The sequence below is a fragment of the Mobula hypostoma genome, chromosome 19, assembly GCF_963921235.1.
Source record: "Mobula hypostoma chromosome 19, sMobHyp1.1, whole genome shotgun sequence".
Taxonomy (NCBI): Eukaryota; Metazoa; Chordata; class Chondrichthyes; order Myliobatiformes; family Myliobatidae; genus Mobula; species Mobula hypostoma.
In genome coordinates this window covers 1942358-1957201 of record NC_086115.1, presented here as the reverse complement: position 1 = coordinate 1957201, position 14844 = coordinate 1942358, and the positions used below count along the sequence as shown (strand labels likewise).

General features: G+C 41.3%; 1 protein-coding gene across 1 annotated transcript in view; it reads left to right on the top strand.

Moving 5' to 3' along the window:
• Positions 1 to 625: 625 nt before the first annotated feature.
• The window catches only part of rbm20 (RNA binding motif protein 20), a 211241-nt gene continuing 197022 nt past the window's right edge, over positions 626 to 14844 (top strand). The window contains exon 1 of the mRNA XM_063071232.1: positions 626 to 1347. Coding sequence (XP_062927302.1) covers positions 1241 to 1347 — 107 coding nt within the window. The 5' untranslated portion in view covers positions 626 to 1240. The remainder of the gene's footprint in view (positions 1348 to 14844) is intronic.

The window sequence follows — 14844 nt, the reverse complement described above, 5'->3', positions numbered from 1 at the left end:
CCAGAGGACACAAACCCAGCATAGAGGGGCGTCCTTTTAGAACGGAGATGAGGAAGAATTTCTTTAGCCAGAGAGTGGTGAATCTGTGGAATTCTTTGCCCACAAGCAGCTGTGGAGGCCAAGTCTTTATGTATATTTAAGGAAACGTTTGATAGACTTTTGATTGGTCAGGGCATGAAGGGATATGGGGAGAAGGTCGGAGACTGGGACTGAGAGGAAAATTGGATCAGCCATGATGAAATGATGGGACAAATGGCCTAATTCTTCTCCTGTATCTTATGGTCTCCCATTTATTCAAGATCATGAGCCGATTCAAGCGTCTGTTAAAAAACCTTTCATGTATCTGCCTCGACCATCATCTCACGAAGCGTATTCCAGGTACGCACTACTCTCCGCGTACAAACAAACTTGCTTTTGAAATCGCACTCCCCTCGCCTTAAATGCATATCCTTCGGTATTATATAGAGTTCAATTCTGGGAAAAATCACTGGGGTCTAATGTGTGACTGAGGAACATGTCTGAAGAAAAGACACTTTACCTGTCATTCATGTATTTATTGTAATATTATTAACTGCCCCTCCTTTTTGGGTGAGAAGCAGTGATCTGGCTTATTTTTAATCAACAATTTCTCTCCTAGCTTCTTGCGCTGATTTACGACAGTGAGATTGTGCTGTCATACACGGTTCGGGGTATCCAGAGGAGGCAGTGTCTGTGTTGGTCAGGAGAGCTTGACACTGGCCACATTGCAATCTGATCCAGCTGCTGTCCGGGTTATCAGAATAGCAGCTGCTTGCAGGCTGATTCTGCACCTACTGGGTGACTAATAGCATTCCAGACGCATCAAATAGAGAAGGCATTTCGATGTTCTCGTCTGGTGTCCGTCAATTGCACTTGCTGAGAGACAGGCTGGCCTATCAACAGGAGCTGGGCGACCCATTGACTTTCTGTCTGTTTCTTCCGTAAATTCACCTGCTTCCTGCCTAATCCTTTGAAGGTGCTCTTCAAGAGAGTGAATGAAGTTGTCAGAGAACCCCCAAGGAGAAATCGAAGAATCAAAGTATTCGGGAGCTTGACTCAGCTCTGAACACATCAAGCCGGGTCCCATCCGTTCTTTAAAACGACAGCGACGGGGAGTTTTTTGCCGCAGTGCTCTTGTTGGGACTGGACCCCTGACAGTTAGAGGGGAGGCAGAGTATTAGCAGGTATAGCTGGCACGAAGAACCAAACCAGTGACTGCGGCATGAACAAACAACCCGATAGAAATACTGGTGACATGGCTGCCCAAACACCGGGCTCCGATCCAGAAACATCAGGAGGGCAGCCACAGATTCCGCCCACCACATCAAGGTAATCAGAACATTTACTCAAATCCTTTCATATCCCTGAAAAGCATAAAAATCCATAGTTTTCCCCCTCTGACAAAAGCGGCGAACAAATGTGCATGTCGAATGATTTAGTTGGTACCATGACTGACGCACAGGCGATCCATAAACGCGGCAGAAATCATCTCGAAACCCTTCTGCCCGAGCGGGTCGAAAATTGAGCGAGAGGAAGTCGGCATCACAATCTGCCCATCTGGAGCCCCTGCCTGATATTAAAGAAACGGCTGTCACTTTTTATGAGTCGAGCCAATTTGTGCAGCTGTGTTTTTAAGCAATAAATATTTAATTGGGAGCAGACAAAATTTTGTGTTTGAGGAGCTTGGGGTGGTGGAGTGGGGGAGAGCGCGAGAGAGTATTTTACTAGTTAATTATCAAAGTTCTCGATATTTTATTTGTTAAGGGTAGATGATTAGCTTTTAAACAATATATATTTAATTGGGAGCAGAGAAAAGATTGCGTCGGAGGCGCTTTTTTGCAATGTTTCGACTGGTGTGGAGAGAAAGTGAGAGTATTTTACTGGTTAATTGTCACGGCTATTTTCAACAATTCTTTATTCGTCAAGAGTAAGCGATTGGTGTGTATTACAGGTCATTAATACTGGACTAGCGATTTCGTGTGCAATGGATCTTTTCAATTAAAACATTAATTATTTTAAGAACTCTCACCAGGCAATGATTACTTAGTAATGCGCAAGCGAAAAAAAACTTAAATATCCTTGTTCCCCCCCCCCCCCACCAACCTTCAATTGGCCTAAGTCATTTTGCTAATGGGTTATAAGTTGTAACTTTATAAACGTAGTTGTTTGCATTACTTAATATTGGATGTAATACCTACATATATTTTTGCATTTATATTTAACTAACAAATAGGTTAATACTGTAAACATTCTCTTCAAATTTGCTTATACATTAGGACAAGGCAAAGGGTGATTTCTAAACAGCTGTAAGCTACAGATCATAGCGGGGAAGTTTCAAACTGACTGAAATTTTCATTCAGTAACAAAACAACTCTCTTGAATTACAAACAAACTCCTTTACATGTTACCAAATTGTATTACTTCTGACAAAAGAAAAAAGGATTTCTTTGTAACCGGAAGAAAGATACCTAGTTTCATTAAAAGTACCCGTTCTGTTCATTGGTTGAAAAACACTAGGAGGATGTTCTATGGATGTCAAAGTTTATATATAAATGGAAGATCTTTCGATGCCTGGAACTTGTTTTCAGTTTAATGGCTGATGACGAATAAAACAATCATTTTTAAAATTGTTTATCTTAAGATCGCAATGCTGGACCCATTCAATTAGATACACTTGTGGCAGGATGTTTAGGGGAAAACTTTGAATAGCTGGTTTGAGAAAATAAGAAGTTGAGCATAGCAGAAGGAAGCAAGTTGAAGCTCCAAGATTATGGGCACTTGAACAGTGTTTACTTCAACTTTTAATGGACTCGCTCAGTGAGACAAAACCCAGATATGTTCCCTTAGCTAGAAGAGCCGATGGCTACACTGGCACGTCCTTGCTGCCTGAGGTCTGTAAACGACCCCAGACCCAAAATACGGTCAGACACGCACTGGGAGAGAAAAAAATGCGAGGATAAAATCAATTGAAGGGAAATACCTTACAACGATAAACATGCGGGATAATGCTAATGTATATTTAATATCACAATTAAATGCATCTCTTTGAAATCAGCAAAATGAAGTGTAAACAGTTGGATGCAACATTAAGATAATCTCATTTCAAATCAAACTATAATAGATGAATAAATCTATAAATTCAAATGGGAAGCAAACCTCGTTAATTTTAATTTTGTAGATTTGAGTTTATAGTAAGGAAAATCGCAGAGAACCCTCGAGGAAGACATACTTTTAGTCATAATGTTTGGAATGACTATTTTAATAAATTGTACGATCATGTGTCGAAGATGCAAATCACTGACGCATGTGACGACTGCGCAGTGCTACAATATCGACTGTTTCTACTGGGAGTTTGTGGAAGATTGTTGTGCAAAAGCGGGAAAAAAGACCTACCATTATATACTGCACTTTTGTTTTTACGTATTGGCGAGATTCAAAGCCCATTTTGGAAACTGGATGATAATGGTAGTAATTCCAATCTGACAGTTTCTTCAAAATGAAATTTCGATGGCCTTTCAAATGTCTTGTTAAAGATTTTGCACATTATACTTGGTGTGTTTCCTCCTGTAAGATCTTCTTTGAGCTTGCACAAAGCCATTTGACCCGCTCCATAGATATATAGTATCCATATTCAAATGTGTAGCACACATCTTAAACTCAAGGCAGCTCGTTTCACAATTCAATACCCCAAGCAAGCAAGATGTTCAAGCGCCGTGCTTAGTACTACTTTTGAAAGAAAATAGTTCCAGACAAAATCTAAAGTTTCTTTTTAGTGTGCGCTCGAACCTCTGAAACAGTAGCTTCCTAAATCGATTTGTGCGTTGGTAGAAAATAGCAGTACTTTAAAAGTCAGTCACAGTTCCCGTTAAGGGAAACACGCTCCGTCATTATATGCCTGTTTAAGAGATCTTTATAATATCCGCTACCTAGTTAAAAAAAACGATTCAGAGAGTGGATCTTTCCGGCTACACGGGGTCGCTTTAGAATGTAATCTTGCCACTAATGAACTGAATCGGAGTCTGTGAGAATTGATGTAAAATTGCAAAGATTATGTACAATTCAGCAAACATCCACTTTAAAAGATTCACCTTGCAGATACAATTTTTAAATCGCTTGGGAAGAAATGCAGCATCTTTTAAAGTCAATCACCTGGAATGATTGCATCAAATTGCAGCGTGGACTTCCCGCCCTTCCAAAATTATTTTCATGTCTTGTTTTGTTATTTGTAAATACTGAAAGTATGCTACTTTAGGAAAGATGTATGTTAACGTTTGTCTTCAAGCCAATGTTTAGGCAGCTCTTGTTTTCTGTCGCATTTAGAATTGTATGCACATCTTTTGAAGATCACATTCACGTATTTTTGCAACGTACAATGTGAAAACAAAGTACTTGCTTGAAATGGTCGTTAAAAGGACAGTATCACTCGTAGAAATAATGAGCATCGTCTGAAACCTTCACGATATTGAAAGCAAATAATGTCTGAACTGTCACGACAGGCTCTCTTGTTACTGGTCCCCTTTATTTAGAGATAGCCTGTTAACCCCCGGCTTAATCTTAACATAAACACGGGACAATGTCAATAACTGGCACGTGTTTAGACTGTGGGAGGGGAACCGGAGCCCCGGGAGAAACCCGACGCATTCCTTTCAGACGGCATCGGGATTGAACTCCCAACTCCGAGGCCCCGAGCTGTACTAGCGGTGCACGAAGCGCTACGCTAGCGTGTCGCCCACCCGGTGTATGTAATGTACAGACATATACGGTGGAGGAAAGGAGAAGGGATTTACTGGTTAATTTCTGGAATCAGCAGAGGGTAGACAGGTCGGCTCTGTAGTTTTTGCAGGTTAGAGGGAGAAGGGGTGATCTTACATTCACTGGGTACAGTATATTTAAAACAGACGTTGATTGGTTATTGATCAAAGGTTTCGGCTTAACTCTGCTCCCATATAATTTGTTTTTTACGGAAACATAATGACGAGGTGTTGGAGACGTTTACACAAGAGGGACACTCCAACAGAAGAACGTACTTACAGCAGAAGGGGATAGTCGTTAAAGACTGAATTACGTTTTTGCGGGGAATGGTGAATCTCTAATTCTCTGTCCCTGAAGGTTGTGCAGGCTAGATCACTGGAGGTATTTTAATATGAGGTACATATATACATTTGAAAGAATTAGAAATTTAGGTCATTTGGGAACCCGCACAGAAGAGGCCCTTCCTGCTGAAGGGTTTCGGCCCGAAACTTCGACTGTACTTTTTTCCATAGATACTGCCTGGCGGACTGAGTTCCTCCGGCATTTTGTGTGTGTTGCACCGAAGAAGAGGTGCGGTCCCGGACAGGTCAACCGTGATCATATTGAATAGGAGACCAGGCTTGTGGCGTAAGTACAGTATCCTGCGCTTCCTCCTGGTTTCTTGTGTCTAATCAATCCAGTAAAGACCCAGGCCTTAGACCCGCTGAGATCTCGCCTTTTTTTTTTGTCGATGATTGCTCCCATTCACTTATTGGCCGGATAAGTTTATTTACAGTTTATCTCCATGGTCGCCCCAGGTTTAACATCAGAAACACTCTCCCTTCTGTCTCCTTCCTAGTTCTGACGAAGGGTCTCGACCAGAAGCGTTAAGTCGGTTTCTTTTCCCGCGGATGTGACTTGACTTGCTGTGGATTTCCAGTATTTTCTGTTTTAATTTTAGATTTCCAATTTCCGCAGTATTTTCTTGTACTTTTGCCTTGAACGCGATATTACGATAACGCCCCTTTATACAACAATGTTGTACTCCTTTAGAGGCTCGGAAATACTTTAAATTGTTTCTTTTCCAAGCAACAAAAAGTCAAGCAAGCTCTCCAGTTCTTTGTTAATTCCTATATCGGGTGTTATAATTTCCATTAGATTCATATTGTTCCTTTTCGAAGTTTGATCGGCATTCTTCCGATTATGATGCCGATGTGGTTCAGACACGAATTAAATTTTCTAAAACAGGGAATGCGGCAAAAATTGAACAGGACGGGGAACATTTGATTTCAGGTCTGCAGTAATAACAGCGTTTTGTCTGATTTTTCAAAATGCCATATAATCAGTGATAATAAACTTGCTTCTGACCCTGGCGCTAAGTGGCATTCCCTCTCTCCCTCTGCCCCTCTGAGCTTCCTGCTTTCGGGGTGTTGGCAGAAATGTCTTGTTTAATGTCACGTAGCGTTTTTATTCCAAAAATAATACCATTCCTTATAAAATGCATTTACAAAAGTACTAAACTCAAACGGTTTGCAAAGAAAATTATTATTGGTTGTTTAGCAATGGAATTGCTTTAATACAGCCCTTCCTATAAAGCCCACCAAAATCCATAGTGCCAATGTTACATTTACTTATTTAGAGTCAGACTTCCGTTAATACCAACGCACACAAAAACGCCGGACAGGCAGACAGCATCAATGGAGCGAAATTAGAGGTCGAAGTTTCTGGTTGAGGCCCTTTAGTGATGCACTGTCCTTCAAGTCGCTTTCAGAGACACCAAAACGCGGTCAATGGGGTACTGTCTGAAGTGTTGTAGGACACTCTCTCAGTACAGCATTGAGGTTTCGGCCTGAAATTTCGCTCAAGTCTATCCAATCCGACTTGATTCATCACTTGCAAACCAGCAACCGAAAGTGAATCCTCAGGAAATTTGTTTTACTGCGGGGCTTGAGGGTTGGTCATTATCTCCCCGAATTAAGCAAGTTACTGCGCTATTTTGGGGGTTAAGAGTTAAGAACATCGGTTTCGGATGTCGACTATTCTGAGGAAGGATGGGAACCAACCTACGCCCTTCCCTGGAATATCATTACCGAACTAGGTGTTATTTTTGTTTCTTGTCTCAATTTTCATGTAGGCTTTAAGGTCAACAGATCAAACCACAGGTTATAATTAATACTGCCAGGGGCGTTCACAGTGCGCTGGCTACCGCTGCGGCCAGTAATCATTAAGTTTCCCTGAGGGCGGGCCCACCTGTATACAGTCTATCTGTTTAAACATTTAAGTTCCTGTACAAGTTTCTTTAAAATCGCTCGCACTATTATCATCAATAACTATGAACCCTTGTTCTATTTTCAATTGATCAAACGTATGTAATACCGAAATGTATGCATAACGAATTATATAAATATCCGACCCAGTTCAGATTATTTAGGACCTACGTACACTCTAGCAGAGTTGAGTGAAAATTAATGATTTCCTTTCGAATTTTTAATTTAATACTTTGGACCACTTTCCAAAAGTTTACGATTTCTTCATTTTCTTACTGTAAACACCTTGACGCACTTTGTTATGATTTATCTTGAAACGCTATTACCACATTTGATAAATGTGCAGCGGGATATTTGTTCCCTTCAGGGGGGAATTGTTGCAAATTACAATGTGCCAAAATATGCTCAACCCCACTTTCTGGACCATGAACGATGAAAATTTATGCAGGGCTTGAAAGGAACTGCACAATAAGCGTTTACGTTTATGACGTGCTGTCGACAATGGCACAAAATATACTTTAAAATGAATCAGCGGTTAGACTTGGTCTCTGTTTAAATATTATTCCGAGAACAACCCAAAAATAACGAGACCGTGGCTCATTACTTGATACATAACACGCAAACCATAATAACCGATTAGAGTTGTAAATCCTGAGGCTTATTCAACACAGTGGGAATCTGTGTATGCAGGAAAATATACGAATGAAGTTTATGTGTGTGTGTACACACGTTTGAACATTTATTTGTTGCCGGTAAACTTATTTTCTTTTCCTGGGGTTTTAAGGTTTTTTTCTTATGTGATCGTTACTGTGACTGGATTATAAGTGAGTGCGCGCGCGCGCGCGTGTGTGTATGTGTGTGTGTGTGTGTGTGTGTGATTGTATGGTTGTGTCGGTTTTGCACATGTGTGATTGTATGGATTGTCGGCGTTTGTAAATGTGTATGATTGTATGGGTGTGTCGGTGTGTGAAGTGTGTGTGTGATTGTACGACTGTGTCGGTGTTTGTACTGTGTGTATGGTTGTGTCGTTGTTTGTACTTTTAGATGTTGATGTTTGTGATCAGAGGAGTGATTTAGTTTTGAGTTTAAATGTACGTGAGCGTGGATATCAGTTCTATTCGATTGGACCATTTAGAGGACTCTGTGAAGAAAGTTCCGTTCTGAACGCACTGATAACAATTTGGAAAACGCTCCTCATCAACTAATATTTGTACGAGAAGCAAAATAAACTTGATTAGTCAGGGCATGAAGGGATACGGGGAGAAAGCAGGAGGCTGGGGCCGAGGTTTCAGCCTTGATGTTAGACTCGATGGGCCAAATGGCCTAATTCTGCTCCTCTATCTTATGGTCTTGGTCTAAATTACAATGCTGTTAATGGAAATCATTATGCTTGGGCTTTAATTTCAAGCGTAGTATCCTTAACAAATTGAAAATTTAACTCCGTGATTGCCTTACTACCACTCGCACAGTTCTGATTTTCCTTCATATTCCTTCATAAAATATCGCATCATATTTTATCATTTTTGGAAATTTTACATTTTGATAAATAGTCGGTGAACTCTGAGCTAGAAATGATAATCTTATCATTTTCACTTAGTTATCCCGGTACTTTCTTGAAGTACTTTTTTAAACTAATGGAATGTTTCTGTTTCCTTGTGTGCTTGTTAGAGAAACTTGCGGCAGATGATACGCCATTGCTTTAAGCTCTTCCAAACGTCTTCGGTGCCAGCATTTCTATTTGGCCAAAATAACAGCATGGTTCCTGAGAAAACTTCCATTCTCCGACTTTCAACTCCAAAATATAAACATTTTCCTAATCTGCGCTCTCTACATCAAATCGCCAGCAGCTCTGTACAAAGAAGTTAACGCTAGGTATTAATGTTTGAAACAAAGCCATTCCCAAATCGTCCCAAATGTGTTGGGACCAATCGCATATTTTAGTACCAGCAGCCTATCCTGCAAGGAGAACCAACAATTCTTTAGTGTTTTCTCAATGAAATAGGGATTATAAATATAAATTCATAAGTACCACACAAATGTCACGAACGAGCAAATTATAAAAAGGAAACTTCCACTACCTGTATAACGCGAAAGTCCACAGAAACCGAACATAATACCGTGCACTATTTACAAGCTTGTTCCAGAGTCCGATTTTCACGCAATTAAAAGGAGGCCACAGACTTCCCAGTTGTGAGAAATGTTCAGGAGAGATGTGAAACATGTGTGTTCCTGTAAGGGCCTTTTGCGAAAAAAAACACTACTTCAACAGAAACACAATCCATTCCTTCCTCCCCATACTGAAATAATTGTTCCTCATTTTTCAACTATAGAGTGGAATTTTAATTAAGATGACAATAATTAATCTCTCTTTAAAATGACTGCTATAGAAATAATTTGTCCGTTCTTTGCTGGAAATCTAATTAGAAATAATTCTAGGTAGAGGACATATAGGTATTTTTGACGTGTGGATCTCAGTTAGACACTGGTTATAATAGTAACCGACTACATTCACACCAAAAATAATCTTCAGATAATCCAAAAATGTATAAATTAATTGTCATAAATAAAATGCAAATACCCACCAGACAGCATTTAAAATTATTCTAGAATAAAATGAAAATCATTCAGTCATTTTTCTTTTGGCATTCTATAATGAGAGTTGAGGATTGAAGTTTTGGTTAATAATTTTGAGTATAATTCACATTAATTGGGGTTGCACTTGCATTCTCTATTGTGTACACGTTTTGTGAACGTGTGGGCACTTTGTTTTGTGTGTCTGACCATTCTTGAATAGGCACACATATAAGAAGGAAGGTTTGTTTCATTGAGGTTAGATTAGATTAGATTAGCTGTATTTATCACATAGACATCAAAACATACAATTAAGTGCAACATTTGCCCACAAGAATTGCCATGCTTCCAGTTCCAACGTGGTATGCTCCAAGTATGCCTTTGTAATGTGGGACGAAACTAGAGCACCCTGAGAAAACCCACATAGTCAAGGGGAGAATGTACAAACTCCTTACAGACAGTGGCTGGAATTGAATCCCGATCACTGGTGCTGACAGGATATATGTACACGTATACTTGTCATTAAACTACAGGGAAACACCACCCAACATTCCCCCCCCCCCACAAAAAATAGCAACTTCATTTGTCTTTGATCCTTGCTCAACTTACTGGCTCACAGCTGTAATAGCTAGAAATCTGCTGACAAACATGAAGGCTTTCAAAGCTTGCAGAGGGATCTGGACCGACTGGAAAAATGGGCCAAATAATGGCAGATGGAATTTAATGCAGACAAGTGTGAGGTGTTGCATTTTGGAAGGACAAATCAAGGTAGGACATACACAGTAAATGGTAGGGCACTGAGGAGTGCAGAGGAACAAAGAGCTCTGGGAGTTCAGATACATAATTCCCTGAAAGTGTGTCACAGGTAGACAGGGTTGTAAAGAAGGCTTTTGGCATCCTGGCATTCATAAAACAAAGTATTGAGTATAGGAGTTGGGATGTTATTGGGAGGTTGTATAAGACATTGGTGAGGCCAAATTTGGAGTATTGTGTACAGTTCTGGTCACCGAATATAGGAAGGATATCAGTAAGATTGAAAGAGTGCAGAGAAGATTTACTAGGATGTTTCCGGGTCTTCAGGAGTTGAGTTACGGAGAAAGATTGAACAGTTTAGGACTTTATTCCTTGGAGCGTAGAAGAGAGATTTGATAGAGGTTTACAAAATTATGAGGGGTATAGACAGAGTAAATGTGAATAGGCTCTTTCCACTTAGACTAGGAGAGATAGATACGAGAGGACATGGCTTTAGGGTGAAAGAGGAAAGGTTTAAGGTGAACATTAGGGGGAACTTCTTCACTCAGAGAGTGGTGGGAGTGTGGAATGAGATGCCATCTGACATGGTAAATGCAGGCTCACTCTTAAGTTTTAAGAATAAATTGGATAGGTACATGGATGGGAGAGGTCTGGAGGGTTATGGACTGAATGCAGGTCAATGGGACTAGCGGAATAATGTTTCAGCATAGACTAGAAGTTTTCTGTGCTGTAGTGTTCTATGGTTCTATGGTTCTATCCATGTGTACTTGTGTTTGTCTAAGTAATTTATGGATTGAAGTAGGAGAAAATGATTTTTGTCCAGCCTTCTGCACAGTGGGAGGATGAGGTTGCGGATGGGGTTTGCGATTTGTAGAATGAGTTGCTAGCAGCAAACTGTTCCATCCAATCATCAGCTTAAAAATATCTGCGGCATAAATAATAGATGCACTCACATGTTCACCTCATAGCATTTAAGACGTGTGTGCTTACCCGCCAGGGTCCAGCAAAATTGCACTTCAGCACACAGCTTCAATTTCTCCAGAAATCCTTTACCTGATCAGTGGTGGTGTCATCCCTGAGCATTCAATCATATTGTTGTAAAGTGTGATGTGCTCTGAGTTTGATAAGGAAACATTTCTTGCCAGATTTTTTTGGGACTTTAGAATCCGGCAGAGTGCGGCTGGCAGCGCATGTGTGGCTAGAGAACTGCTACGTCTGCAAAATGCTTGAGCTACAGTCTTTGCAGAACATCTCCGGTATCGGATTATCCCTTTCCTTCCTGCCCTCTACTCTCCAGTCACTCTCCTGCTTCGTTGCTTGTGTCATGTACTCCTTATAAAGCCAACAGTGTGGTTTCCTTTTTCACATTGATCTGAACGAGGTGTTCCAGATGCTTGGCTCTCCAAACAATGAACTATTTCAATTCTTCCATTTCCTCTTCTCCTTCCCTTCCCCGGTTCTGTTTGAAAACCCAAAGCTCCAAGTGAAGCCAGTTCATCTGATTTAATAAGACCAAAAGATCATAAGATATGTGGGCAGAATTAGGCCATTCGTCCCTCCGAGTTTGTCCACTATTCAATTATGGCTGCTTTATTTTCCCTCTTGGCCCGCTCATCTGCTTTCTGCCCATAACCTTTGAAGTTCTTACTAATCAAGAACCTATCAACCTTCACTTTAAATATACCCAATAACTTGGTCTCCACAGCCATCTGTGGCAATGAACTCCACAAATTCACCACCCTCTGGCTAAAAAATTCCTCATCATCTTGTTTTCCATGGGGAGTTTTATATATTTTTTGCATGCAATTGATCCTCAGGGACAAATCATTTAAACTAATGATATGCTTTTGGTTATGTGAATATTGTAGTAAATGTCACAAACAAGTACAAGCATTACAATTAGGTGGATATTCTCCCCCCATCCTGAAGGATCATAGAAACTGTAGCTGAGGTTTTCAATTTGCAATGCTGACAGTCATAAAAGGAATGAGTTATAATGTTGTTATGACAACATAAACCTAGGTGATAAAGTTTGCAGGTGGACACATTTATATATCAACTTCTATTATGTGACTTTACAGTCAAAGAGTATTTTATTGTGTAAAAAGGAAAACATGATACCAAAGGTCACACAGATTTTTTCTCATAACCAGCTATGATATACTGATCAGATGTGGAATGGATATACGGGCCAGGACTACAGGAGAACTCCTCAGAATGTGACACGGGATCTTTTACATTCACATGTGGGGATTTGTATATCTTTGGTTTTAAGTCTCACCTGAAAGGCAGATCTTCAGATTATGCAGCATCCTTTCAGAGAGCCAAGCTAGATTTTGTGCTCACATTTCAGGGTCTAGGAATTAAAACACACAACCTGCCATTTAGGAGATAAAGTTTATGCATTAAGTTTATGCACCTTCTCATTATTCCCTAATACAAAGTTAATATATTAGTTCATGATAGTTCATCCTCTGTGGTCGGCTGTGGAATGCATTGCCATAATCGACTGTGGAGACCAAGTCATTGGAAGTATTTGAAGCAGAGGTTCAAGTACTTCCAAAAGGTTCAAATGAACCAAAATCTCTTACTAGCTCTTTCTTCAGTTAGTCCTGATGAAGGGTCTTGGCCTGAAACGTCGACTGTACCTCTTCCTAGAGATGCTGCTTGGCTTGCTGCGTTCACCAGCAACTTTGATGTGTGTTGCTTGAATTTCCAGCATCTGCAGAATTTCTCGTGTATATGAAGCAGAGGTTGATAGGTTCTTCATTAGTAAGGTTGTGAAATATAATACAGGGAGAATGTTGAGAGGGATCATACATCAGACATGATGGAATGGCAGAATGGACCCGATAGGCCAAATGGCCTAATTCTGCTCCTATGTTATGGTCCAATGGTCATATCAGAACAGGATAAAGCTTTGCTAGGCAAATGTCCTAAGACATATATATTGAAATGTAGAGGATCAAACAGTACAGTAAGCACAAGCCCTTTGGCCCACATTGTGCTGACATTTTAAGCAACTCAAAGTTCAATCTAACACATCCTTCTACATAGCCCTCGACTTTTCTGTCATCCACATGCCTACCTAAGAGTCTCTTAAATGTCACGAGGATAAAGCACAAAGTAACCATAATCCAATTCCATACTTGAGATAAAAATGATTTACTGGAGGAGCTCAGCAGGTTGAGCAGAGTTTGTGGGGGAAAAGGAACTGTCGATATTTTGGTGAATAGTTGACCTGCTACAGGATCTCACACTTAATGGAACTGCCAGTGAAACATTGCCCACATTCGAGCACTCTGTTCCATCCAGTGAAACATTCTGTCTGTAGCTGAGCACTCTGTTCCATCCAGTGAAACACTGCCTGCCGCCGAGCACTCTGTCCCATCCAGTGAAACACTCTGTCTGTAGCTGAGCACTCTGTTCCATCCAGTGAAACACTCTGTCTGCAGCCGATCACTCTGTTCCATCCAGTGAAACACTGCCTGCCGCCGAGCACTCTGTCCCATCCAGTGAAACATTCTGTCTGTAGCTGAGCACTCTGTTCCATCCAGTGAAACACTCTGCCTGTAGCCGAGCACTCGGTTCCATCCAGTGAAACACTCTGTCTGTAGCTGAGCATTCTGTTCCATCCAGTGAAACACTGCCTGCAGCCGAGCACTCTGTTCCATCCAGTGAAACACTCTGTCTGTAGCTGAGCACTCTGTTCCATCCAGTGAAACACTGCCTGCAGCCGAGCACTCTGTTCCATCCAGTGAAACACTCTGTCTGCAGCCGAGCACTCTGTTCCATCCAGTGAAACACTGCCTGCAGCCGAGCACTCTGTTCCATCCAGTGAAACACTGCCTGCAGCCGAGCACTCTGTTCCATCCAGTGAAACACTGCCTGCAGCCGAGCACTCTGTTCCATCCAGTGAAACACTGCCTGCTGCCGAGCACTCTGTTCCATCCAGTGAAACACTCTGTCTGTAGCTGAGCACTCTGTTCCATCCAGTGAAACACTGTCTGCAGCCGATCACTCTGTTCCATCCAGTGAAACACTGCCTGCCGCCGAGCACTCTGTCCCATCCAGTGAAACATTCTGTCTGTAGCTGAGCACTCTGTTCCATCCAGTGAAACACTCTGCCTGTAGCCGAGCACTCGGTTCCATCCAGTGAAACACTCTGTCTGTAGCTGAGCACTCTGTTCCATCCAGTGAAACACTCTGTCTGTAGCTGAGCACTCTGTTCCATCCAGTGAAACACTGCCTGCAGCCGAGCACTCTGTTCCATCCAGTGAAACACTCTGTCTGTAGTTGAGCACTCTGTTCCATCCAGTGAAACACTGCCTGCAGCCGAGCACTCTGTTCCATCCAGTGAAACACTCTGTCTGTAGCTGAGCACTCTGTTCCATCCAGTGAAACACTGCCTGCAGCCGAGCACTCTGTTCCATCCAGTGAAACACTCTGTCTGTAGCTGAGCACTCTGTTCCATCCAGTGAAACACTGCCTACAGCCGAGCACT